This window comes from Papio anubis, chromosome 11 (assembly GCF_008728515.1).
Source record: "Papio anubis isolate 15944 chromosome 11, Panubis1.0, whole genome shotgun sequence".
Taxonomy (NCBI): domain Eukaryota; kingdom Metazoa; phylum Chordata; class Mammalia; order Primates; family Cercopithecidae; genus Papio; species Papio anubis.
Window position 1 is genome coordinate 36,101,633 of NC_044986.1, and position 24,151 is coordinate 36,125,783.

A 24,151-nucleotide genomic window follows, 5' to 3' on the forward strand; every position below is an offset into this window, starting at 1 on the left:
ATCTTCACAATGTGGCCATCCCCCACCTTGCCCATTGCCCCTTAGCTTCTTTCCTTGCTGCTGGAGGCCCTGTCCTGCCCTGACTGTGTGGTACAGCTCTCCACCCTCAGCTGCCTTCAGCCTCTTCTACTGGAAGCACCCCAAGTCATGAGTCTTCACGTGGACACCCTCGTCACCAAGTTTCTGAACCTCAGCTCTAGCCCTTCCATGGTGCGTTGAGCCCCAGCAACTCTTCTAGGCACCAGCATCTCTCCCTGGGCATGCTCTCACCTCCTTGTGGTTGTGTTCCAGGCTGTCCGGATCGCCGCACTGCAATGCATGCATGCTCTCACTCGCCTGCCCACCCCTGTGGTAAGTACCTCAGGTGTCCCTCCTTGGCCTGGGAACGTCTCAGAAGAGACATGTAAGTACCTTTTTGCCTTAGTCAAGTGGGCTTGGCCACCCTGCTGTGTAATTGAGATCTGAATTACAAGGTGCAGATCTTGTAATTCTGGGCCCAAGGATTATTTTCCTTGGGCCCGGAAGGTAACAGAATGGTCATCCTGCCACTTAACATCCCTTGGAATCGCTAAAGATGTTTTGCTTTCCTCAGAATATTAGTTGTACAGAATCAAAAAAGTGGTACTTTCAGCTGCCTTGGATGAGCAAGGTTGATTATATCCTCTATATCCTCTGACTCCACAGCTGCTGCCGTACAAACCACAGGTGATCCGGGCCTTAGCCAAACCCCTGGACGACAAGAAGAGACTGGTGCGCAAGGAAGCAGTGTCAGCCAGGGGGGAATGGTGAGTTTCTAGGTCATGGGGAGAGATGGGACCAAAATGAGCCTCACCACTAATGCCGCCAACTTTCTTTCTGCCTACAGGTTTCTGCTGGGGAGTCCTGGCAGCTGAGCCCTCAGTCCTGGCCTAGACTGTTCTGACAATCTAACCTGGAATTACTATCGAGCCATCGTCCCCAAAGCAGGGAAACCACTGGCCTCTGACTGCCTTTCCCACAGACACAGCACAAATGCTAGGCCTCTGTTGCATGGCTGTACAAGGAACTTAAGAGTCCAGATTTCCAGTGGATTTGTGAAATAAGTGTGTGTGAGACACTTGTGTTTGAAGAAAGATCTAGGGTCCTGGGTCTCTTGCATTGGTATGTCAGAAAAGGGGCGATATGCTGCTGAGGGGTGAGTGCATATGAGTGTGGCCCTGAGGACCAAGGCTGGTGGATGTGTGTACCTGCTGAAGAATAAAGATTTCTTTTGGTAAGGGGCTGTCAGATATTTCCCCCACCCCACATATGCTTCATATAACCCAAGGGGCCACTGCACCAAGCTGGAGGAACAATGACAGGGACTGGCCTGTAAGCCCAACACCTTAGGAGGCTGAGGCAGGCTGATCACTTGAGGCTAGGAGTTTCAGACTAGCCCTGGCAATACAGCAAGAACCCATTTCTACAAATAATTTTTTAAAAAATTAGATTGGGCATGGTGGCTGATGCCTATAATCCCAGCATTTGGGGAGGCTGAGGCGCATGGATCACTGGAGGTCAGAAATTCAAGACCAGACTGGCCAACAGGGTGAAACCCCATCTCTACTAAAAATACAAAAAATTAGACATGGTGGCACATGCCTTTAATCACAGCTACTTGGGAGGCTGAGACACAAGAATCACTTGAAACTAGGAGGCGGAGGTTGCACTGAGTCGAGATCGCACCCCTGCACTCCAGTCTACGAGACAGTGAGACTCCGTCTCCAAAAAAAAAAGGAGGCATGACCAGAACACCAACTCACTAGGTTTTGACCCTGACTTTCCCCTTCCCTGCCCTATTGTGAGGCAGAGAGTGAAAAGCTACATATCTTTAAAAATCGAATACCTTTATTTTTGTTCCCTTCAGCAGCATGTGAGAAGTGGCAGTGACCTCAGCAGCAGGTCTGGTATCTTTGCCCTGTTGAGAAGCCAAGATCTCAGCTGTACTAGTCAGGTGTTTTTTCAGACAGCAAGTAGGAGAGGTGGTGGCCAACTCCAGTGCTGTATCCTGGAGGAGGTCCTGGTCAGCACTGGGCAAGGTAGGTAGCTAGCTGCCTGACCCCTAGTCTGGGGTTGGAACTTCTGTTTGCCTGAGTAAAGGGATGTCAGTCCTAAGATTTCTCCATATTGTGTCTGTCTTCTGCAGTGGCAAAAAGGCTGGTCCTTGAATTGTCCTGCATGGTACCCTAAAGCAGGCCCACTGGCTCTTTTTGATCAAGGATTCCAAGAAAAGTTGCCCTTGGAGGCCCTTGAAATAACATAGGAAGCAGAATGAGTGCTCAAGTCGTGGCTGACACAGTCTAGCTCACACTGCCATCACAGAGGCTGAGTGAGCAGTCACCCAGGGAGGGGGCTCCCAGCTCATTCCATTCCCATGGGGCAGGTGACTAGAAGGTAAGAGCACCCGAGTAAGCCAATGCCTAGAAGAGAAAAGAGAAATGTCTCTGAGTTCCAAGAATTCTTGGTCCTTCCCGATCATCATTCCTTAACAAGCATACATCAAGGTATCCTGAAGCTACCTTGATGTCAATCATGAAAGTAACAAAAGTTCTAATTTTTTCTGCCCAATTTTATCCAACAAATGTACCTTTTGGTGCCTTGAAGGCCTTTTGAGGTTTCGAGCTCAACTTCTAAAGGTCCACTTTAAGCACAGTGATAGGAGTGTCATGTACATGGGAAAGGGTGGAGGGAAGGCACGTCTGCTCATCTAATTGTTATTGCCTCAGTAACTGCCATTTGAAAAATTGTTTCCCCAGCCAGGCGCGGTAGCTCACACCTGTAATCCCAGCACTTTGCGAGGCCGAGGCGGGCGGATCACAAGGTCAGATCAAGACCATCCTGGCTAACATGGTGAAACCCCATCTCTACTGAAAATACAAAACAAAAATTAGCCGGGTGTGGTGGCGGGCACCTGTAGTCCCAGCTACTTGGGAGGCTGAGGCAGGAGAAAGGCATGAACCCCGGAGGCGGAGCTTGCAGTGAGCCGAGATCGCGCCACTGCACTCCAGCCTGGGCAACAGAGCAAGACTCCATCTCAAAAAAAAAAAAAGAAAGAAAAATTGTTTCCCCTTGTCTTGGGCTGAGAGGTAGCTCCAATTACTGTCTTAGGGCCTCTGTGACAAGTAGATTATTTTCATCTCACAAATTATTGGCTTGAACTCTAGACACTGCTCTCCAAGTGAGAGGTGACTGATGGCCACCGCATCCTACAACCAGAGGACCCTTCCTGAGCACAGCTTTCCTAGGATTCTACTGTAGTCATGTTTAAGCCTTATCTGTTACTTAAAACCACACAGTGTTGGCCTCAAGCCTCTTAGGTTCAAATGAACAATGATGTCTATTCGTAGAGTCTAGAACTGTGCTAACACAGTAGCCACTAGCCATGTTCTAAGTGCTCACAGGCACAGAACATCTTTCTCATCACAGCATTCTGTTGGACCGCATTAGTCTGTGTGTCTTACATTACCTTCCTGTGTCCACACCCAGGAATACCTTCCAGTTGTCCAAGCAGCCGTAGTTGTAAGGATTCCTAAATACCTGGAGCCAAGAAAAACACATGTTTCTTTGAACTTCTAATTTTTGAGACTAAACTGGCTAAGCTAAAGCTCAGGTAGAGTAGTTCTGGCCTTTTACAATGCTTGCCCTAGTCAGCCCTGCCCATGGCCTGTTTACAGGAGAGCAGGTTCAGTTACCCACCTACCCACCCGGAGCCTTTAACCCTACTCACTCTGCCCTTGGCCTGTAGCCGACGTCTCTCCTTCTTGTTGATGTGCCTTTCGATGCTAGTCTCACCTCGACTGATGAGAACAGCATGCCATACAGTTAGGGCACCCAGGGCAAGTGCCACAGAACTAAGAAAAGAGGGGCGAAGACTGGTGGGTAGTTTAGAGAGGGCTGGAGGAAGTATGTCTGAAATTGAGGTAAGCAGTAACAACTGGCTTGTAACCTCTCTACCTAAGTCTTCCTCACCTCCCAGCATATATCCTAGATAAACTTTTACTTCATTATGTCTATAAAGAGCATCAATGAAAAAGCATCAAAGTGGCCTAAGAATAAATGATGTGAAGCCAGGCATAGTAGCTCATGCCTAGTAGTCCCAGCAACTCGGGAGGCTGAGATAGGAAGATCATTTGAGTCTAGCATGGGCAACATAGCAAGACTCCATCTCTGTTGTTGTTAAAGGAAAAATAAGAGAGTATGCAGAAAGGAGAGTAGAGAAGTCTGTATTACTGAGAAAATGTTCTATATTTCCTAAAATACCCATGCTTGGGAGATAGTGGGAGGTAGTAAAAGCACCCAGGGTTGGAATGGGATGGCAAGAAATTCAAATTCCAGTGCTACTATTCCTACTAGCTGTGTATCATAGAACAAGTCACTTCACCGCCCCTTGGCCCCCAATTTTCAGTTTTCCTCATCTATAAATAAGGAGTTTAACTTACTTTGGTTACATATCAAGCATATACTTGTATCCATGTGCTTAGCAATAAGCAATGCCAATATCCTCAGTGCTCCCTGCCCCGAAATGCTTTAGAAAAGTGCTGGCTCTTTGCCAACCTAAATTAGACTAAAACAGTAGCAGTTCACTTAGGAATGGGTTTCCGCCTGCATGTGGGCACCTAAAAAACTTTTTTTCTGAAGCTTCCCCTCCCTTAAAACTATCAAAATTAAATACCTGCACAGGAACCAGAGGTAGACAAGACTCTTGTGAGTCATCCTTTCTCGAAAGGAGAAGATGGGTGGTGGGGTCTGGTGATAAGTCTAGAAAAAGAAAACAGCAAAGCTGGCTCATTTGCTCCGTGGGTCTCCAGCAACTGCCCCAGCACCTATAGGCAGGAAGTGATCCAAACCCAGGCAGAGAAAACGGGGTAAAGCCACAGAGGAGTCAGGGTAGCAGCGAAGATGGGTGGACCAAGCCCAGCGGCATCACCACATAGACAAACACTGGGCAGCAGAGCAGGGTCTGGACAGGATGGTGAAGCACAGGAGGAGCTGACCCTGGGCCTTTAGAGTGACAACACAGATGGGGCTCCAGGGGAAGCCACTCCAATCCCCAGCCAGAACTCCTTCACTGCACGGCTGCATCCCCAAGAGAGGAGACCAGACCATACCCAGAATGGACTGACTGGAGTGAGGAGAACTACTAGGGACTGTGAAACGGCAGCAGAAATACAATCAATATGGGCCCAAGATGGGCTCAGCAGATTAAGGAGTCCTAAAAGGTACTGGGGGGCAGGGATGATCCAGATGTAGATAGACCAGGTGCAAGGGATGATCAGACTGGCTCAGCCTGATCTCTGTCCCCTGGAACCCCATTACACAGACTAACATAGACTTCTTGCTGCTCAGGCCGTCACCCAAGGCAGATTGCTTGCTCGGCCGAAGAGAGGTGATGATGGGATAGATAGCCAAAACTGTCAAATACCAGGAACTTCCAGCTTGCCTGTAGGTCACTTAGTTTACCCACCACAGCCAGTCTGCCTGAACACTCCTGATCTGGTCTAGAGTGGCCTCTCAGCAGTCTCTACAACTAAATGGGCAGGTCGGCCCCAGTTGCCTGAGCAACTCTATGCCCCCAGGCCTGAGCAGCAGGAGGCAGTGGGGTGGGGACAGCCCACCTGGTTGGCAACCGCCTGTAGTTTGTTCTTGTCGAGCTGTTTCATTTTCTAAGGGGATGGAAAACAGTGCTGGTTATACTCTCACGCTTCTAGGATGGGGTGCTACTGCCCCATTCCTTAGGGACAGATTCTACATCTCAAAGTTCTGCACTACCCAGCTGCCCTATTCCTGACAACGAGCTCACCTCAATGGCAGCATAAGCCTCCCGGAAAAGGTCCCAACTTCCATAGCTGCAGTAGACACAGCCCAGAGTCATGAAAAAGCAGAATGAGAAGAAGTATCGATGGTTATAGTGGCCCACACAATTGTTTAGCCAGGCTGGTTGGGAAATGATTAAGGACTAGAATCAAACACAATTTCAGGTGGTGTCCAGGCCCCTCGGATTCATCCCTGGTTCGTGACATCACCCAAGCCTCAGGCTTCCAGTCACTAAGAACTACTTTCCAAAGGCAGGAAAATACAAGACTTTACACCCAAGGTTGAGGTAGAAGTGCTCAAAGCTTTTCAGAGCATTCAGGTCCCACCAGGAAGTCACAGAAACTGAAATCCTTCACTAAAATGAATCTGCCGATATTTCCGCCTAGCTGGAGTCAGCCAGACATCTGTGTGGAACAGCAGACGGGGACCCATAGTTCTATCTGGCGCACCCAGTGAACAACCACAGAAGCTTAAACATCTCTTTCCATCCAATAGCTGTTAGCATGAGAGTTTAGAAAAGAAAGAGCTGTTAAAAGATTCCTTGCTCCAAGAAGATCTGTCCTAGAGTGTGAGCTTCCTGCACCCCCAGGAGATGGTCAGCCCCCACAACTCCTCAACTCCAGTGTTCTCTGCAGGGTGATGCTAAAATGGTGGTCATTAACCCTGTACAGTACTCTGGAGCTAAGGAAGGCCTCAGGCAGAAGAGGAAGCAAAAGGATACGGCAGTGGTGATCCATCTTCAGCACACACCTGTGAGGAAGGGACACAGGCTCTGTTACGGTGGCCAAAGTTCTTGAGATGTCAGTGCCAATTCTGACATCATCCTGCTGAGGTGGAAAGGGCACAGACTTTGAAGACAGCCAGGCCTTGCTTCAAACCCAGCTCTGCAGTTTAATAGCTATAAGATACTGGACAAGGTAACTCATCTCTCCAAACCTCGGTTTTTACAAGTGGTAATAATGCCTAACTCACAGGACCATCGTAAGGATGAGGTGTCAGGAGAAGAGGGCACATCGCCTGGGACATGATGGGTGCTTCACCTATGTCTTAGCAAACTCAAGGTGAGGTTTTTCCCTAGGGCTACAGCAGAAGGGCCACAGCTGGGATTCCCAGAGAGCAAAGCCAAGACCCACCTGTTGCAGATGCTGCAGTGGTGTGTTCGGGCTGGCTTGGGGTAAATGCACTTCTTACAGATGGAGACCGTGGCGATATCATTCCTGCCCTGTGTGAAGGGAGAGCATAACTGTGGCAGCACCATTTCTGTCTCAAAACATACCAAGGTACTCTCCCCACTCCTGGGAGCAGGTCCCATAGCCAGCAACTTCCCCCAGTGCCCCTGTGAGGACCCACCTGGGGTGGGTACCCAGGCGGAGTGGTGATGGCCTGGTAGTAGTGGAAGACAATCAGGATCAGATTCCAGTGGCTATAGAAGAAATGCCAGCAGAGTCGTGGCACTGAGTAGGTTCGGAGGATGAGAGGCAGGACACATAGGTAGGCGATAGCCACAATGGAGCCTGTCAGCACGATCACCAGGACTACGAACACCTGCCAACACCAGCAAGGTCAGGGAGACATAGCGCAAGAGCTATGCCCAAAGCAGACTCAGAGTTTCCCTAGGGGTGGGGGCCGGCCTCCAAAACCTGGGTTGAGTCTGTCAGAGACATGTCCCTCTGCTCCCCACAATACCCCTTTTCCTGCTCCCTGGACATCACTCACCACTCCAAACCAGCGGATCACATTGTCTACCAGCCAGTAGACAGGCTCAAAGGCAGCATCGACAGCAGTGTCACTGCCCCCAAAGGAGTTGTAGAGCAGGGAGTGCAGGCAGACCTTGCCGTAGCGCCAGCGCTGTACTAGACCCCGGAGCAGAGGTGGACAGCGGCGCCTGTAGCCCAGCAGCAGAAGCAGGCGGAGGCAGAGGCGGGCTGGGCCCAGCAGCAGGCTCCGCTGGCCTCGCATGGTTCCTAGGAGAGCACACCATTGTGAGGATCTAGTCTGAGCCCTCCCTCCCCAACCCGCTAGTGGGAAGGCCTAGAGTACTCACTGGGAGGGCAAAGACCTGAGACTAAGACCCAGCTAGGCCAGTCACCAACTATGAGAAGTAGGGAGGTTACTTCATTTTTCTACGGACAGTGCCCATGTTCCAACCAGATTAAGGGGGTAAGACTGACGGTTCTGAGCCTGCAGAAATCGTACTTATATTACACCACATGGTTGCATAGCAAATCCAAGGTGATGCACACCTAAAGCAACAGGCCACAGGGAAGGGGTGAGAAAGGCCGCTCCAAACCAAAGCAGTCTTAGGAATTGTCTGTGTAGACAGACCTTTGGGTGGAGTGTGGCCCAGATGGACAAAGCTACCCACTGTGTCTCTGGGCATGGCCACCGTAGCAGAGATCGCCCAGACTTCCTGACTGCGTTGGCGCATCAACCTACCTTCAGACGACTACTCCTCACCAAAGAACAGCCAGTGGAGGAATGAGTACACAGAATGTGGATCCTGCACCGAGATATTCCCTGGTGCTATTTAAGTCTTGGCAAAAGATACTCTTCCTTCCTATTCCCTCTGGGCTGACGTCACAGGCTAGCCGACTCAACCTGGTAGCATGACATTCCCTGTCTCCTGTCAGGACAGCCAGCTACCCCTTGCATGACAGAAAATGCTTTGTCTCCAATTCCATTCCCAGCCCCACTCCTAAGGAAATGGTAGCTAAGATAACTCCAGGTATTCTGAGCCAAAACCACAGGAAGGAGTCACGAGCAATGGGAGGGGACCTCCATGTTGATTCATGAAGGCCTTGGGGGCCTGACCTCTCTGATGGACTCCACTGCCCCAGTCTAATTAGACACTCAAGAACCTTCTCTGCAGCTGCTGCCTTAGCCCCAAGCTGCCCAACCAGACTTCCCAGTTCACTGCTTCTGTGGCACCTCTACCAGTGCCTCCATCTCCTCTCTGCAGTTTCTACCTCATGCAGCAGCCATGGGAAGAGATCAGCTACCTGGGCAATGACCCGAAGACACAGATGCGCTAACAGATGACAGTTTCATCAGTTCTGCAGATTAAATACTTTCACCAGAAAGAAAAATTATCTGATTTTGCCCTGAGGCAGCCAGGGAGGGCTGCTTTGTCCTTGACAACCCCACTGACTTATTTAACAGGTAGCTCAAAACCCAACAGAAACTGGAGGAGGCTGCTCCACTGCAGGGATGGTTTCAATTCGGTAACTGGAGCACTGTACCCTCCTTGCACCTTGGCTCATCCCCACAAAAGACCTTTCAAAGAAAACACTTAATTACCTCCTTGCACAAGCCCTGTAAGCTCTAAGGCGAAAAGGAACTCAGCAGACAAGGTCTACAGAGGAGAAAGCACAATTCGGTAGGGACCTACACAGCACCAGGATAAAGAAACCGTCTGTTCCTGTCACCTCCTAGGAAGCTAAAAGAATTAAAGGGAGTGTAGAAAAGAGAAAAAAAGGCCAGGCATGGTGGCTCACGCCTGTACTCCCAACACTTTGGGAGGCTGAGGCAGGTGGATCACTTGAGGTCAGGAGTTAAGAGACCAGCCTGGCCAACATGGTGAAACTTTGTCTCTACTGAAAATACAAAAAAATAGCTGGGCACGGTGGCACATGCCTGTAATCCTGGCTACTTGGGAGCCTGAGGCAGGAGAATGGCGTAAACCCGGGACGTGGAGGTTGCAGTGAGCCGAGATCACACCAGTGCGCTCCAGCCTGAGAGACAAGTGTAAGACTCCGTCTCAAAAAAAATTAAAAAAAAAAAAAGCTCAAGCTCAAACTTCCACCCCTATTGTTTGGAGGCATGATTTGGCTTGTAGCATAAATTTTTAAAGTGGTAGATACCCACAATCAAATGTAAGAGTGGGACAAAACAGATTACCCCACAACAAATCTAGGTGGCTGTGGGACTGTCCACACCGCTGTTCATTCCCTTTCTATAGCTAATGGAGAGTTTCCTATTTGCCAAAATACTTTTTGTAGTAATAGCATGCAAATCCAATGCATTCCTCATTTGTAATAAACTCGAATTATATGCTACTTCACACCTCTTCTAGTCTTAAAAAAAAAACTTCTGTTCTCCACTTTTCAGATCATTCTCAACCACGTCCTAAATTCCTGAGCGCCACAGGAAATGCCTGCCTCAAGGACTAGATTTACCCAATTCCTTAGGGTTCAATTCTGTCCCTAAGCAGTTCTGTAGCCTCGGACAAATCATTCAACCCTGCTGGGACTCAATCTCCTTGTGTTCACATTCAGTGAGGGAGTGGGATTAAATGCTGAAGTCCCTTCCAGCTCTAACCCTTAGATTCTGTAACTATACAGATACAGTCAACCCCCATATCTGCGGAGGGATTGGTTCCAGTCCTCCCTTCAAATACCAAAATCTATGGATGCACAAATCTGTTATAAAATGGCATAGGCCGGGCGCGGTGGCTCAAGCCTGTAATCCCAGCACTTTGGGAGACCGAGACGGGCGGATCACGAGGTCAGGAGATCGAGACCATCCTGGCTAACACGGTGAAACCCTGTCTCTACTACAAAATACAAAAAAACTAGCCGGGCGAGGTGGCGGGCGCCTGTAGTCCCAGCTACTTGGGAGGCTGAGGCAGGACAATGGCGTAAACCCGGGAGGCGGAGCTTGCAGTGAGCTGAGATCTGGCTACTGCACTCCAGCCTGGGCGACAGAGAGAGACTCCGTCTCAAAAATAAATAAATAAATAAATAAATAAAATAAAATGGCATAGTATTTGCATATAACCTATACATATCCTCCCATATACTTTAAATCATTTCTAGATTACTCATAATACCTAATACAAAGTAAATGCTACACATAAACACTTTTTTTGTTTGTTTTTGAGATGAAGTCTTGCTCTGTTGCCCAGGCTGAAGTACAGTGGCAAGATCTCGGCTCACTGCAACCTCTGTCTCCTGGGTTCAAGCAATTCTCCCTGCCTCTGCCTCCCAAGTAGCTGGGATTACAGGCACCCGTCACGTCCCCCAGCAAATGTTTGTATTTTTAATAGAGACAGGGTTTCACAATGTTGGCAAGGCTGGTCTTAAACTCCTGACCTCAGGTGATCTGCCTGCCTTGGCCTCCCAAAGTGCTGGGATTATAGGCATAAGCCACCATGCCCGGCTGCCCCCAAGTATTTCCAATCCATGGTTGGTTGAATCTGCGATGTGAAGCTCACAGGTATGAAGGGCTAACTGTATTTGGTAAGTGTAAATGAAATGTTTATAAAGCACTTAGCACAATACTTGGCTCATGGAAGTACTCAAATATTTGTTGAACGAATGACCTGGAGGGATGCAGAAGTGGAAAGCCTGGCCAGATGTCTATCTGTCCTACAAATACCAACAAGGACACTCTTGCCAATGTGATAACTCTAAATAAGTGTCTCCTGCTATCATTCTGTCTGATTAATAAAAAGAGAAATACAAACTGTTATTAAAATCATGGCACTTAGGAGCTAGAAGTCGTTTTTGAAAACAAGCCCAACCAGAAATCAGCCCAACCGTGTAAATAGAAAGCTCCTAGATGCACAGATACAGATTTGGGTGAACAAAGTCTGAAGCTAGGGCCTCTCTCCATTAGCTAATGGGGTACAGGATGCCAGGAAATTGATATATGTAGTAAGTGGGCTGCAACTGAACATACAAACTTTTTTTTTTTTTTTTTTTTTTGAGACTGAGTTTTGCTCTTGTTGCCCAGGCTGGAGTGCAATGGCACAATCTGGGCTCACCACAACCTCCGCCTCCTGGGTTCAAGCAATTCTCCTGCCTCAGCCTCCTGAGTAGCTGGGATTACAGGCATGCGCCCCCACGCCCGGCTAATTTTGTATTTTTTTAGTAGATACGGGGTTTCTCCATGTAGGTCAGGCTGGTCTCGAACTCCCAACCTCAGGTGATGCGCCTGCCTCAGCCTCCCAAAGTGCTGGGATTACAGGCAGGCCACCGCACCTGGCCCAGACTTTTCATCCCAGGAAATAGAGGTAAAGCAAAATTCAAAAATATGTGTGTAGGGAAGAAGGGGGTAATCTCAGTGAACAGGGGAGGAAACAGAGCAAAGCGCAGCTTTACTACCACCCCAAGCACAAGCCCGAGTACTCTCATCCCTCAGTAACAGTCACAGGCCATAGTGGTCGTCTGCCACCAGACAGGAGGAGATTGCAGGCCACAGCACTTCCCTCTTCCCATGGCTCTAAGTCACTATCTGTTTCCCAAGGGGAAAGTCGACTGAGGGGACAGGGAGGGACAGGCGGCAAAGCCATCAGAAGTCAGGTGAACTGAGATCAAAGTCGTGGGCAATGTCATCTGGACAAGGACGCTGCTCTCGGGATGTTTGCAATCTCAAGTAGGAGATACCAGACATCAATAAAGAGTAGCATTTTATTCACGTGCAGACCTCCCTTCTGGGGTAACACGCTGAGAAGAAAAAGAGTAGCAACTTTATTTTGGGGCTGCTTATCTTTTGATGACGGGCCCACACAACCAGAGTTCGGCTTTTTCAACCTGAGAAAGCTTACTGAAGGGGGGATGGGAGGCCGCGAAGAGGATCGGACCGCAGGACTGGAAGCTACAGTTTAAAAAACCGGGAAAAGGCCGGGCGCGGTGGCTCACTTTGGGAGGAATCACCTGTAATTCCTGCACTTTGGGAGGCTGAGGCGGGCGGATCAAGAGATCGAGACCATCCTGGCCAACATAGTGAAACCCCGTCTCTACTGAAAATACAAAAATTAGCTGGGCGTGATGGCGCGCGCCTGTAGTCCCAGCTGCGCGGGAGGCTGAGGCAGGAGAATCGCTTGATGCCAGGAGGCGGAGGTTGCAGTGCGCAGAGATCGCGCCACTGCACTCCAGCCTGGCCAAAGAGCGAGACTCCTTTTCAAAAACAAAACAAAACAAAAACCGGGAAAAGGTTTTATTTCTCAATGACAGCCGCGAGGTGAAACTGCGATGGACTGGAAGTCAAAAATCGCGGGTTCCAGTTTGGGCTCTATCTTGAAGATTTTGCACAAGTCAAACTCGGTCTCTGAATCTGAGGTTCCACATCTGTGAAATAGACGAGTTGGGTCGCTTGACCTCCTTCCTTCCTGCTCTGAACGTAACGGTTGCTCGCAAGGTGCGCTCCGGCTGAGGAGGGCGCAGCCCCTCAGGGCAGGGCGAGGAGAGAGCAGGAACCCGGACTCAAGACAAGGCCCCAGGGCATTGCCCGACCCAGAAAAAGGGACTAGGATGGGGAGCAAGGGCCGAGGCTTCGCCCTTACCTGCCGCCTGCCGACTCCCCAGTCAGCCAAACCGAGCCCCGCAGCCTCTGCCGCCGCTCACTGCCACCCCCTCCGACTCGACGCCCCGGCCGGGCCCGGCTCAATCCAAACCACCATGGCCCGCCGCCTGCAGTGCCAGCCAGCGGACCCGGACCTGCCGCCAGCCCATCCTCAACCACACGCGCAGGCGCAAGCATGGAGCGCTGAAGTTCCGCCCCCGGATTTGTCCCGGGGTAACCTGGGAAATGGAGTTTACACGCAAGGATAAAGAACACCAATTGACGCGTATCTTACTGCGGAACTGTGCCTGGGTTTGGCCAATGAGAAATCGATTTCGTTTTCATCCGGGTTTTGGGACAGCGGCAATCATGGCACCACCTGTGAGATACTGTATTCCCGGTAAGTGAGCGCTTCCCGTACAGAGTCCTGGATAGGGGCCGAAGCAACAAGGCTGGACAGCGTGCAGTTTCTGGGGGCCCGTGACCGATGCAGCATTTTTTCTGCAGGCGAACGTCTGTGTAACTTGGAGGAGGGCAGCCCGGGCAGCGGCACCTACACCCGCCACGGCTACATCTTTTCGTCGCTTGCCGGCTGCCTGATGAAGAGCAGCGAGAACGGCGCGGTAAAGGAAGCGGCATGCCGTCTCCTCTCTCTCTGTTTTTCCCTTAAGCTGCCCTTGAGTTCCAGTCCTTAGGCATGGGCACTGCGGACGCGTCTTTAGAGCCTTAGTGGTACAATGTTGGTCTCTTAGTTTCTTCTAGCCGTATCGCCGCTGTTGTGCACTTAGCCACCACACACTAGTTGTGTTGATCTCGCTTGGTTGTGCTGCTGACCCTCGGGGAGGGAGGTTGGGACAAAAGCAGATGCGAACTCAGTAACCCAGCCCAGCTCAGCCCAGCAGTGCGTTGTATACTGTATGAATGTTGCTTACCTCTCCGGCTTTATCTAGTGCCACTATCTCCACCTCACTGACGCAATCTAATCATACAGTCTTTTCTATTTGTAAAAGTTATAATCACAGTCTTGGCTTGCCCTTTTAAAAAAATTTGTAACACACTAGCTTCTTTCAGTGTCGGTAATGCGCCAAGCTTTCTCCTGCTACAGAGCCTTTGTAACATGCCATCTATCTGGAACGCTTCTGTCTTCCTAGGCCTGTTTAATTCCTACCTCCGTTAGATAGCTTCTGTATTATCACCTCAGAGAAGCCCTTCTGGACCCACTAATTGAGGAAAGGAGTTTTGTGGGATGTTTTGTTTTTGTTTGTTTTGTTAAAGACTCACAAAAAACTGTCCCTTTTCTTCCAAGCACTTATGTCAGCATATGATTAGACACTCAGGTATGTTTCCCACTAGACTTCTCCCTTGCTTAAATCTAAGTTCCACGAAGTGCAGGTGCTACCACCATACCATCAGTATCTAGCACAAAGCAGCTCCTCAATAAATGTTTGTTGAATGCGTAATACCTACCTTTCTAGTTTTAGAGATTGATCCAGGATTAGCTCAGGATCATATAAGCAATATTTGAAGGAGCACAGTAGAAAGAGGATTCAGAATTAGAACCGTTAGGTTCTGGCTAACTTGACCTCGATTCTGCTTTGAGTGAGTAACTTAAGCTGTCTGACTCAAGGGGCTTTCTGTTCAGTCATTGTTGGGAATGTCCTTAACAGTCCTGAGTTTGTTCATTTCATAGATACGACTTGAGTATTTTCATGTGTCAGGCACAGCGCTGACTTGGTTTCTGCTATCAAAGGACACAGACACAAATTGTAAACAAATAAATGCTCAAATAAGCATATGGTTACACATGTGGTGGCTGCTTTGAAAGAATATTACAGGGCACCTTGAGAACATGTAACAGGCAAACCCATCCTAGTCAGCAGAAGTGACATCGAAGCTGAATCATCTAAAGAGTAGGTTAGAGTCAGGTGGGTGGAGAGAGTGCAATTCTGGCAAAAAGAATAGGTTGAAGAGAGATCTGAAAGTGGGAAGAATTTAGTAAGTTGGGGAAACTGAAAGAAGGCCAGGAGAGCTGAAGCATTGTAAGCAACGGAGAGATTGTTAAAAGATGAGGCTCAAAATATCTGTCTCATACCAACAGCCAATACCATGCTCAAAGAGAAAACTCTGCAAGTATTCACTTAAAACAAGCGTAGCCACTATTTGTAACATTTCTGTGGAAATTTCAGCCTGTGCAGTAAAATAAGAAACAGAAAGAAGCAGTATAACTTTGGAGGAAAGAGTAAAATTGTCAGCCAGATGTAGTGGCTCACGCCTGTAATCCCAGCACTTTGGGAAGCCAAGGTGGGTTGATCACCTGAGGTCAGGTGTTCGAGACCAGTCTGACCAACATGGTGAAACCCCATCTCTACTAAAAATACAGAAAATTACCCGAGCGTGGTGGCAGGCGTCTGTAATCCCAACTACTTGGGAGGCTGAGGCAGGAGAATCACTTGAACCCAGGAGGTGGAGGTTGCAGTGAACCGAGATGGCGCCATTGCACTCCACCCTGGGCAACAAGAGTGAAACTCCATCTCAAAAAAAACCCAAAAAAAGTAAAATTGTCAATGATTATAGGCAATATAGTTGTATACCAAGAAATTCTGAGAGAATCACCAAAAAACTTATTGGAAGTTTAGCGATTTACTACAAAAAAAATTAGCCGGGCATGGTAGCAGGTGCCTGTAGTCTCAGCTACTTGGGAGGCTGAGGCTGGAGAATGGCATGAACCCGGGAGGTGGAGCTTGCAGTGAGCCGAGAATATGCCACTGCACTCCAGCCTGGGCAACAGAGCAAGACTCTATCTCCAACAACAACAACAAAAAAAGAAGTTTAGAGGTTTACATCTTCTAGCAGCATTCTGTAGCCCCCTGGTCCTCCTATTTCCTAAAATTTCTAAGGCCTTCTGCTCTGGGCTATAAATGAATGCATACTCCAGCTCTCACCTGTGTACCAAGACATTCCTATATTACTCTCAAGACACAAATGCTTTGACCCAAGAGTTAGCCAGGACATTTCAGTTTTTTCTTTTTCCCTCTGTAGCTTCCTGTGGTGTCTGTAGTGAGAGAAACAGAGTCCCAGTTACTGCCAGATGTGGGAGCTATTGTAACCTGTAAGGTAAGTTTGTCCTAACTTCCATGCTTAGAACGCCCATTCAATGCTGAAATCATGACCATGCCAGAACTGCAGTGTCCAGTATGATAGCCACAAGCTACATAAATGTATTTCTGGCGGAGCACAATGGCTCACACTGGTAATTCTTGCACTTTAAGAGGCCAAGGCAGGCTGGGCGCAGTGGCTCACGCCTATAATCCCAGCGCTTTGGGAGGCCAAGGGGGACTGATCACAAGGTCAGGAGATTGAGACCATCCTGGCTAACACGGTGAAACCCCGTCTCTACTAAAAATACAAAAAAAATGAGCAGGGCACGGTGGCAGGCACCTGTAGTCCCAGCTATGTGGGAGGCTGAGGCAGGAGAATGGCGTGAACCCGGGAGGCGGAGCTTGCAGTGAGCTGAGATCGCGCCACTGCACTCTAGCCTGGGCAACAGAGCAAAATTCTGTCTCAAAGGAAAAAAAAAAAAAAAAAGAGGCCGAGGCAGGAGGATTGCTTCAACCCAGAGTTCAAGACCAGCCTGGGAAACATAGTGAAACCTCATCTCTACAAAAAGAATCAAAAATTGCTGGGCACTGTGGCTCATGCCTGTAATCCCAGCACTTTGGGAGGCCAAGGTGGGTAGATCACCTGAGGTCAGGAGTTCGAGACCAGCCTGGCCAATCATGGCTAACATGATGAAACCCCATCTCTACTAAAAATACAAAAATTAGCTCAATGTGGTGGCACATGCCTATAATCCCAGCTACTCGGGAGTCTGAGGCAGGAGATTTGCTTGAACCCGGGAGGCCGAGGTTTCAATGAGTCCGCGTCACGGCACTCCAGCCTGGACAACAGAGTGAGACTCTGAAAATAAATAAATAAATAAATAAAAATAAAAAATTAGCCAGGCATGGTAGCACATGCCTGTGGTCCCAACTACTTGGTAGGCTGAGGCAGGAGGATCGCTGGAACCCAGGGGGTTGAGGCTGCAGTGAGCCATGATCACTGCAGCCTGGGTAATGGCAAGACTTGTCTCTCAAAAATAAAATAAGGGCTGGGCGCGGTGGCTCACGCCTGTAATCCCAGCACTTTGGGAGGCTGAGACGGGCGGATCATGAGGTCAGGAGATCGAGACCATCCTGGCTAACACGGTGAAACCCCGTCTCTACTAAAAAATACAAAAAACTAGCCGGGCGAGGTGGCGGGCGCCTGTAGTCCCAGCTACTCGGGAGGCTGAGGCAGGAGAATCGGAGCTTGCAGTGAGCTGAGATCCGGCTACTGCACTCCAGCCTGGGCGACAGAGCGAGACTCCTTCTCAAAAAAAAAAAATAAATAAAATAAAATAAAATAAAATTGGTTTCCTTAGTCACATTAGCCACATTTCAAGTACTCAGTAGCCACTTGTGGCTAGTGGTTGCTATACTGGTCAGCACATGACTTTTCTGTCACTACATAAAGTTTTACTGGACTGTTCTGGTCTACAGATTTCTAGAATAATAAGGCAGCCAAGGTCAGGCATGCATAGTTCCTTCACTGAGCTGATTCTCTGAATACAGAGTTTCTACCTGTGTCTGGGAAACAGGGATGCCAGAGGATGATTGGGAAGCCTATTTTTGAACATCTGAAGCTGAGACCTTTTTCTGCAGAGAAGCAAAAGACTTTTATTTTCTGGCATTCCTTGATTTTTTTCCTTTTTAGATTTTTTTTTTTTTTTTTGAGACAGGGCCTTGCTCTGTCACCCAGGCTGGAGTGCAGTGGCACAATCTTGGCTCACTGCAGCCTCTGCCTCTTGGGTTCAAGTGATTCTACTGCCTCTGCCTCCCGAGTAGCTGGGATTATAGGCGTATGCTGCCACGCCTAGCTAATTTTTGTATTTTTAGTACAGATGGGGTTTTACCAGGTTGGCCAGGCTGGTCCCGAACTCCTGACCTCAAGTGATGTGCCCACCTCAGCCTCCCAAAGTGCTGGGATTACAGGCATGAGCCACCGTGTCCAGCCTTTTTTTTTTTTTTTTTCCAATGTTAGCCATCTATACTTTAAAAAATCTATACCTCTCTGAAGGGCAAGTTGTGAAAAGACTAAAAAAAAAAAAGCTGGGAGTGGTGGCTCACGCCTTTAATCCCACCACTTTCGGAGGTCGAGGCAGGCAGATCACAAGGTCAGGAGATCGAGACCATCCTGGCTAACATGGTGAAACCTCGTCTCCACTAAAAAATTAGCTGGGCATGGCGGCATGTGCCTGTTGTCCCAGCTGCTGGGGAGGCTGAGGCAGGAGAATGGCATGAACTTGGGAGGCAGAGCTTGCAGTGAGCCGAGATCGTGCCACTGCACTCCAGCCTGGGTGACAGAGCAAGACTCTGTCTCAAAAAAAAAAAAAAAAAACTGCAGGGTGTGGTGGCCGACGTCTATAATCCCGGCACTTTGGGAGGCCGAGGCAGGCGGATCACCTGAGGTCAGGAGTTTGAGACCAGCCTGACCAACATGGAGAAACCCTGTCTCTACTAAAAATACAAAATTAGCCGGGCATGGTGGTGCATGCCTTTAATCCGAGCTCCTCAGGAGGTTGAGGCAGGAGAATTCTTTGAACCTGGGAGGCAGAGGTTGCGGTGAGCCAAGATTGCGCCATTGCACTCCAGCCTGGGCACCAAGAGCGAAACTCTGTCTCAAAAAAAAACCCATACCATCTTTGTTTCCCATGGTAACTCTATCAGGTGGCCAGAGTGGCTCTTATTCCCCTTTACATGTGTCACTTATGCAGAGAAGTAGGAGTTAACTTGTCTTAAATTCTCTACTTAGTAGGGTTGCTTGCATTGAAGTCCTAGTAATCCCCAGTTTGTTGCTGCTTCCTTGAGCTGACAACTGCTTATACTCTGATGCTGATCTTTTCTCTATTCCACAGGTCTCTAGTATCAATTCACGCTTTGCCAAAGTACACATCCTATATGTGGGGTCCATGCCACTTAAGAACTCTTTTCGAGGAACTATCCGGTAAGAAGTATCCTTGTCACGTATGCCTTAGCAACTGCAATAAGATTAGGATAGACTAGGACACCAGAATTTTGAGCAACAGTTACAATTCCTATTTTTCTCTTGCCCATTTTTCTTTCTTCTTTGTGCTTTGATTCTCCCCTAGTAGTATCCAAAAATACGTGGATGAGCTAGGACAAAAGGAAAATATTAACAAGAGAGGGTTTAAAAGTAAAGCAAAGGCTGGGCACAGTGGCTCATGCCTGTAATCCTAGCACTTTGGGAAGCTGAGGCAGGTGGATCTCTTGAGATCAGGAGTTTGAGACCAGCCTAGCCAACATGGTGAAACCCCGTCTCTGTAAAAAATACAAAAATTAGCCGGGCACAGTGGCTCACACCTGTAATCCTAGCACTTTGGGAGGCCGAGGTGGGCAGATCACAAAGTCAGGAGTTTGAGACCAGCCTGGCCAATATGGTGAAACCACGTCTCTACTAAAAATACAAAAACTAGCCGGACATGGTGGCATGCGCCTGTAATCCCAGCTACTCAGGAGGCTGAACCCGGGAGGCAGAGGTTGCAGTGAGCCAAGATCGCGCCACTGCACTCCAGCACAGGGTACACAGCGAGACTCCATCTCTTTAAAAAAAAAAAAAAAAAATTAGCTGGGCATGGTGGTGCATACCTGTCGTCCCAGCTACTTGTGGAGCTGAAGTGGGAAGATCACTTGAGCCTAGGAGGCGGAGGTTGCAGTGAGCTGAGATTGTACCACTGCACTCCAGCCTGGGTGACAAAGTGAGACCCTGTCTCAAAAAACAAATAAATAAATGAAAAGTAAAGCAAAAAGAATTGAGTGAAGCTGAAGTTTAGCAGTGTCAGGATGACTCAAACTAAAGTGGAAGGCATTCTAGGAAGCACTTTTTAAAAATTTTAATATAGATTGAACTCAGAGGTTATAAAACATTGAAAAGATTTGTGAGTGAGACGGTGATTTCCTGTGGCTTCCTTGAGAAAGGACAAACATTTCTTGCCAGGCAGATAATCTAACTTTTGAGGCCCTTTCCAGCCTCAGGATTTGATGTGGTTCTGTAGTGCAGCAATCTCCAAGCTTCTTGGCACCAGGGACCAGTTTCTTGGAAGACAGTTTTTCCACAGACTGTGGTGGGAGTGGTTGCAGAATGATTCAAGTGCATTACATTTATGGTGTACTTTATTTCTATTATTATTACACTGTAATATATAATGAAATAATTATACAGCTCACCATAATGTAGAATCAGTGGGAGCCCTGAGTTTCTTTCCCTGCAATTCAATGGTCCCATCTGGGGGTGATGGGAGACAGTGACAGATCGTCAAGCATTAGATTCTCATAATGAGTGGGCAACCTAGCTCCCTCATGTGCACAGTTCACAATAGGGTTCATACTTCTATGAGAATCTAATGCCCACTTTGATCTGACAGGGGGCGGAGCTCAGGCAGTAATGTATGTGATTGGGGAGCAGCTGTAAATACAGATGAAGCTTGCCTGCCACTCACTTCCTTCTGTGCAGCCCGGTTCCTAACAGGCCACCAGAAGTTGGGGACCCTTGCTATAGTGCTTCTGTTCAAGCCCTGAGGCAACAAAACTCCTTATCGTTTCTTGCCAAATCTGATCTGCCTTTATCTAATCAGAGGTATTGATACTGCTGCTCCGTGTGGTCTGAGGATGCTTCTCCACCCTGCTCCTCTGAGTAGCAGCTGGGTCCCAATTAAGACTTGTTCTGTCTGTTCTTGTAGCTCTTTATTTACTAGGAATCTACAGAATAATTCTTTCTCACAGGCTGGGCAAGGTGACTCATGCCTGTAATCCCAGCACTTTGGGAAGCTGAGGCGGGTGGATCACCTGAGGCCAGGAGTTCAAGACCAGCCTGGCCAATGTGGTGAAACCCCATCTCCACTAAAAATACAAAAACTAGCCGGGCGTGGCAGCACATGCCTGTAATTCCAGCTGCTTGAGAGGCTGAGGCACGAAAAATGCCTGAAGCCAGGAGGCGGAGGTTGCAGTGAGCCGAGATCGTGCCACTGTACTCCAGCCTGGGTGACAGAGGGAGACTCTGTCTTAAAAAAAAAAAAAAAAAAAATTCTTTCTCACAGATAATTAATCTTTCTGTTAATTCTTTTTTTGTAGCAAGGAAGATGTCCGAGCAACTGAAAAAGACAAGGTTGTTGGTTGGTTCTCTTTTTTTAACGGCTTTACAAATCTCAATCCCTTAAAAGTATTATCTCAGACCAGGCATGGTTGCACACACCTGTAATCCCAGTACTTTGGGAGGCTGAGGCGGGAGGATCACTTGAGGCCAGGACTTTAAGACCAGCCCTGGCAACACAGTGAGACCCTGTCTCTACAAAAATTTTAAAAATTAAAAATTAGCAGGCATGGTGGCTCATGCTTGTAGTCATAGCTGCTTGAGAGGATGTGGCTGGAGGATTGCTTGAGCCCAGGAGTTTGAGGTTATGTGGTGGCACAAACCTGTAGTCCTAGCTACTTGGGAGGCTGAGGCAGGAGGATCCCTTGGTCCAGCAGTCCAAGGCTGCAGTGAGCTACCATTGCATCACTGTACTCCAGCCTGGGTGACACAGTGGGATTCCACCCTTAACAAAAAAAGGCTGGGTGCAGTGGTGCACACCTGTAATCCCAGCTTTTTGGGAGGCCAAGGCAGGCAGATCACGAGCTCAGGAGTTCAAGACCAGTCTGACCAACATGGTGAAACCCCATCTCTACTAAAAATACAAAAACTAGCCAGCGTCATGCTGCGCGCCTGTAATCCCAGCTACTCAGGAGGCTGAGGCAGGAGAATCGCTTGAACCTGGGAGGTGGAGGTTGCAGTGAGCCAAGATCGTACCACTGCACTCCAGCCTGGGCAACGGAGCGAGACTCCATCTCAAAAAAAAAAAAAAAAAAAAAACAACTTTTCATTTGTATGATAATACTATAGAAGCAATTAAAAGTTGTTGACTTGACATGAGTAATGATGATTTCTACCCTCCAGGATTAGAAAGTAGACTGGCTTTACCAGAAGGGTTCACAGTTTCATATAGACCCAGTCTAGAACTTTCACTTACCATTCCTGTTCTTTCTTTACAGGTTGAAATTTATAAGAGTTTCCGCCCAGGTGACATTGTCTTGGCCAAAGTGGTATCCTTTATTCCCAGCAGACTTCTGGGTTTTTGTCAAAAGAAGAGATGGAGGCTGGGCGTGGTGGCTCATGCCTGTAATCCCAGCACTTTGGGAGGCCAAGGCAGGTGGATCACCTGAGGTCAGGAGTTCGAGACCAGCCTGGCCCAACATGGTGAAACCCTGTCTCTACTGAAAATACAAAAATTAGCTGGACGTGGTGGCGCATGGCTGTAATCTCAGCTACTCGGGAAACTGAGGCGGGAGAACCGCTGGAACGCTGGAGGCACAGGTTGCTGTGAGCTGAGATCGCGCCACTGCTCTCCAGCCTGGGTAACAGAGCAAGACTCCGTCTCAAAAAAACAAAACAGAGAAAGTAGAAAAACAACTCAGCTGGCTAAGGTTGGGGGAAGACTTCTAACTCCTCATTTTCCTTCAGTGTTATGTGACTAGATCTCCCTAGGTGATGCACAGTCCAACTACCTGCTAACCACTGCCGAGAACGAGCTGGGAGTGGTGGTAGCCCACAGTGAGTCAGGTGAGATGGCCTTGCTTCCACATCCTTACTTTCCCTGGAGCTATGGTTTGGGATTAATCCATTGTTTTTCCTGGTTTCCCTTATCTGGGAAGCAGTATGGCTGTAGATATTTCCTTCTGAGATTAGAATGATTTTTTTTTTCTTCTTTGCTTGGTGCCGGTGGTGGTGGTTGTTTGAGACTGGGTCTCACTGTGTCGAGGAGGCTGGAGTGCAGTGGTGCGATCTCCACTCACCACAGCCTTCACCTCCCGGGTTCAGGCAATTCTCATCACCCAAGTAACTGGGATTACAGACACATGCCACCACACCTAGCTAATTTTTGTATTTTTAATAGAGACGGGGTTTCGCCATGTTGGCCAGACTGGTCTCAAACTCCTGGTCTCAAATGATCTGCCCGCCTTGGCCTCCCAAAGTGCTGAGATTGTAGGTGTGAGCCACCACACCCAGCCTGATTTTCCTTATATAAATCCAAGGAAACGGGACTCCATAAGTCAGTAGAACAAAGTTTTTTCTTTGTGAGTTGAGGTTCAGTAGGAAGCTTGGTGGCACTTCATTTTCATACCCAGCATAAAAGAGGAGTCCCAGGCAAATCTTTGGGATCTGGGCTCCACCAGCTTTTCCCTTCCAGGTATCCAGATGGTTCCCATCAGCTGGTGTGAGATGCAGTGCCCTAAGACCCACACTAAAGAATTCCGGAAAGTAGCCCGAGTACAACCTGAATTCTTGCAGACCTAAGAAGCCACTTTTTACCCCATGGAAGGGGGTAAGCTGTTCCTGAGTATAACACCAAGATGCTGCTGTCTATTCAAACACCTGGCGTCGGCCAACAGCCACTTCCAGAAAAATCTGCCAGAAACTTATGCTGTAGATGGAACACGTTTCTGTGAACCTATCAGTGGATTTCATTCTCTTGAGTAATAAAACTTATCTTTTCAAGGCACCAACAAACAAAACTGTGATATTGGAAATAGCCTATCCCCCCTGACAGTCCTTATAAATACATATTTTTTGTTATGATAAAACTTTTTTACAAAAAGGATGTTATAGTTGTCTTAAGCAGAGAAAGACGTCTAAATGGTGTCAGGACATTTCAGTACTTCTGCTTATTGAGTACTCACTGTGCTAGGCACTGAGTCAAGTGCTTTACGTACGTCCCCTTCATTCAGGTACATTATGGTCTAATGAAAATTTGAGGACACATGTGATACAGATAGCATGTGAGGCGGACGTGGTGGCTCATGCTTGTAAATCCCAACACTTTGGGAGGCCGAGTTAGGTTGAAGTC

At 48.4% G+C, this 24,151-nt stretch overlaps 3 protein-coding genes across 23 annotated transcripts in view; 2 read left to right on the forward strand and 1 right to left on the reverse strand.

The window, feature by feature from the left end:
- Positions 1-1,256, forward strand: part of MMS19 (MMS19 homolog, cytosolic iron-sulfur assembly component) — a 41,132-nt gene extending 39,876 nt beyond the window's left edge. For all 9 annotated transcript variants that reach the window (XM_021943550.2, XM_009215095.4, XM_021943551.2 and 6 more), the window contains 4 exons: positions 46-210; positions 292-351; positions 685-785; positions 866-1,256. In XM_021943550.2, coding sequence (XP_021799242.1) covers positions 46-210; positions 292-351; positions 685-785; positions 866-893 — 354 coding nt within the window. In that variant the 3' untranslated portion in view covers positions 894-1,256. The remainder of the gene's footprint in view (positions 1-45; positions 211-291; positions 352-684; positions 786-865) is intronic.
- Positions 1,257-1,844: 588 nt separating this feature from the next.
- Positions 1,845-13,335, reverse strand: ZDHHC16 (zinc finger DHHC-type palmitoyltransferase 16). 11 transcript variants are annotated; one of them, XM_003904072.4, is made up of 11 exons: positions 13,118-13,335; positions 7,549-7,796; positions 7,183-7,377; positions 6,966-7,054; positions 6,554-6,582; positions 5,819-5,952; positions 5,634-5,681; positions 4,691-4,776; positions 3,746-3,869; positions 3,485-3,555; positions 1,845-2,438 (listed from the first exon to the last, which is right to left on the reverse strand). In XM_003904072.4, the coding sequence occupies exons 2-11, from the start codon at positions 7,789-7,791 to the stop codon at positions 2,324-2,326; spliced, it is 1,134 nt and encodes a 377-aa protein (XP_003904121.2). In that variant the 5' UTR covers positions 7,792-7,796; positions 13,118-13,335; the 3' UTR covers positions 1,845-2,323. The 11 variants fall into 11 exon arrangements, with proteins under 11 accessions (XP_003904121.2, XP_009213353.2, XP_021799246.2 ...); XM_009215089.3 differs by having other exon boundaries at positions 3,746-3,815; positions 13,118-13,323; XM_021943554.2 differs by having other exon boundaries at positions 3,746-3,890; positions 13,118-13,323.
- A 62-nt stretch (positions 13,336-13,397) lies between these two features.
- EXOSC1 (exosome component 1) lies at positions 13,398-23,902 on the forward strand. 3 transcript variants are annotated; one of them, XM_003904076.3, is made up of 8 exons: positions 13,398-13,516; positions 13,624-13,739; positions 16,156-16,230; positions 19,109-19,197; positions 21,342-21,375; positions 22,299-22,349; positions 22,782-22,866; positions 23,495-23,902. In XM_003904076.3, exons 1-8 carry the CDS (start codon positions 13,438-13,440, stop codon positions 23,599-23,601), a joined length of 636 nt encoding a protein of 211 aa, XP_003904125.2. In that variant the 5' UTR covers positions 13,398-13,437; the 3' UTR covers positions 23,602-23,902. The 3 variants fall into 3 exon arrangements, with proteins under 3 accessions (XP_003904125.2, XP_017799662.1, XP_021799251.1); XM_017944173.2 differs by having other exon boundaries at positions 13,454-13,516; positions 21,342-21,382; XM_021943559.2 differs by lacking the exon at positions 13,624-13,739 and having other exon boundaries at positions 13,490-13,516; positions 21,342-21,382.
- The last annotated feature ends 249 nt before the right edge of the window (positions 23,903-24,151 follow it).

Bases quoted from the DNA above. Each gene is read 5' to 3' on its own strand.
- ZDHHC16 (XM_021943554.2), bottom strand. From the start codon at position 7,791: ATGCGAGGCCAGCGGAGCCTGCTGCTGGGCCCAGCCCGCCTCTGCCTC. The intron at 7,055-7,182 runs GTGGGTCCTCAC...CCCTTCACACAG, and splicing joins CGCCTGGGTACCCACCCCAG to GGCAGGAATGATATCGCCAC. The intron at 4,777-5,633 runs GTGGGCTGTCCC...TTCTTTTTCTAG, and splicing joins TACAGGCGGTTGCCAACCAG to ACTTATCACCAGACCCCACC.
- EXOSC1 (XM_003904076.3), top strand. From the start codon at position 13,438: ATGAGAAATCGATTTCGTTTTCATCCGGGTTTTGGGACAGCGGCAATC. The intron at 13,517-13,623 runs GTAAGTGAGCGC...TTTTTTCTGCAG, and splicing joins TGTGAGATACTGTATTCCCG to GCGAACGTCTGTGTAACTTG. The intron at 21,376-22,298 runs GTTGTTGGTTGG...CTTTCTTTACAG, and splicing joins GAGCAACTGAAAAAGACAAG to GTTGAAATTTATAAGAGTTT.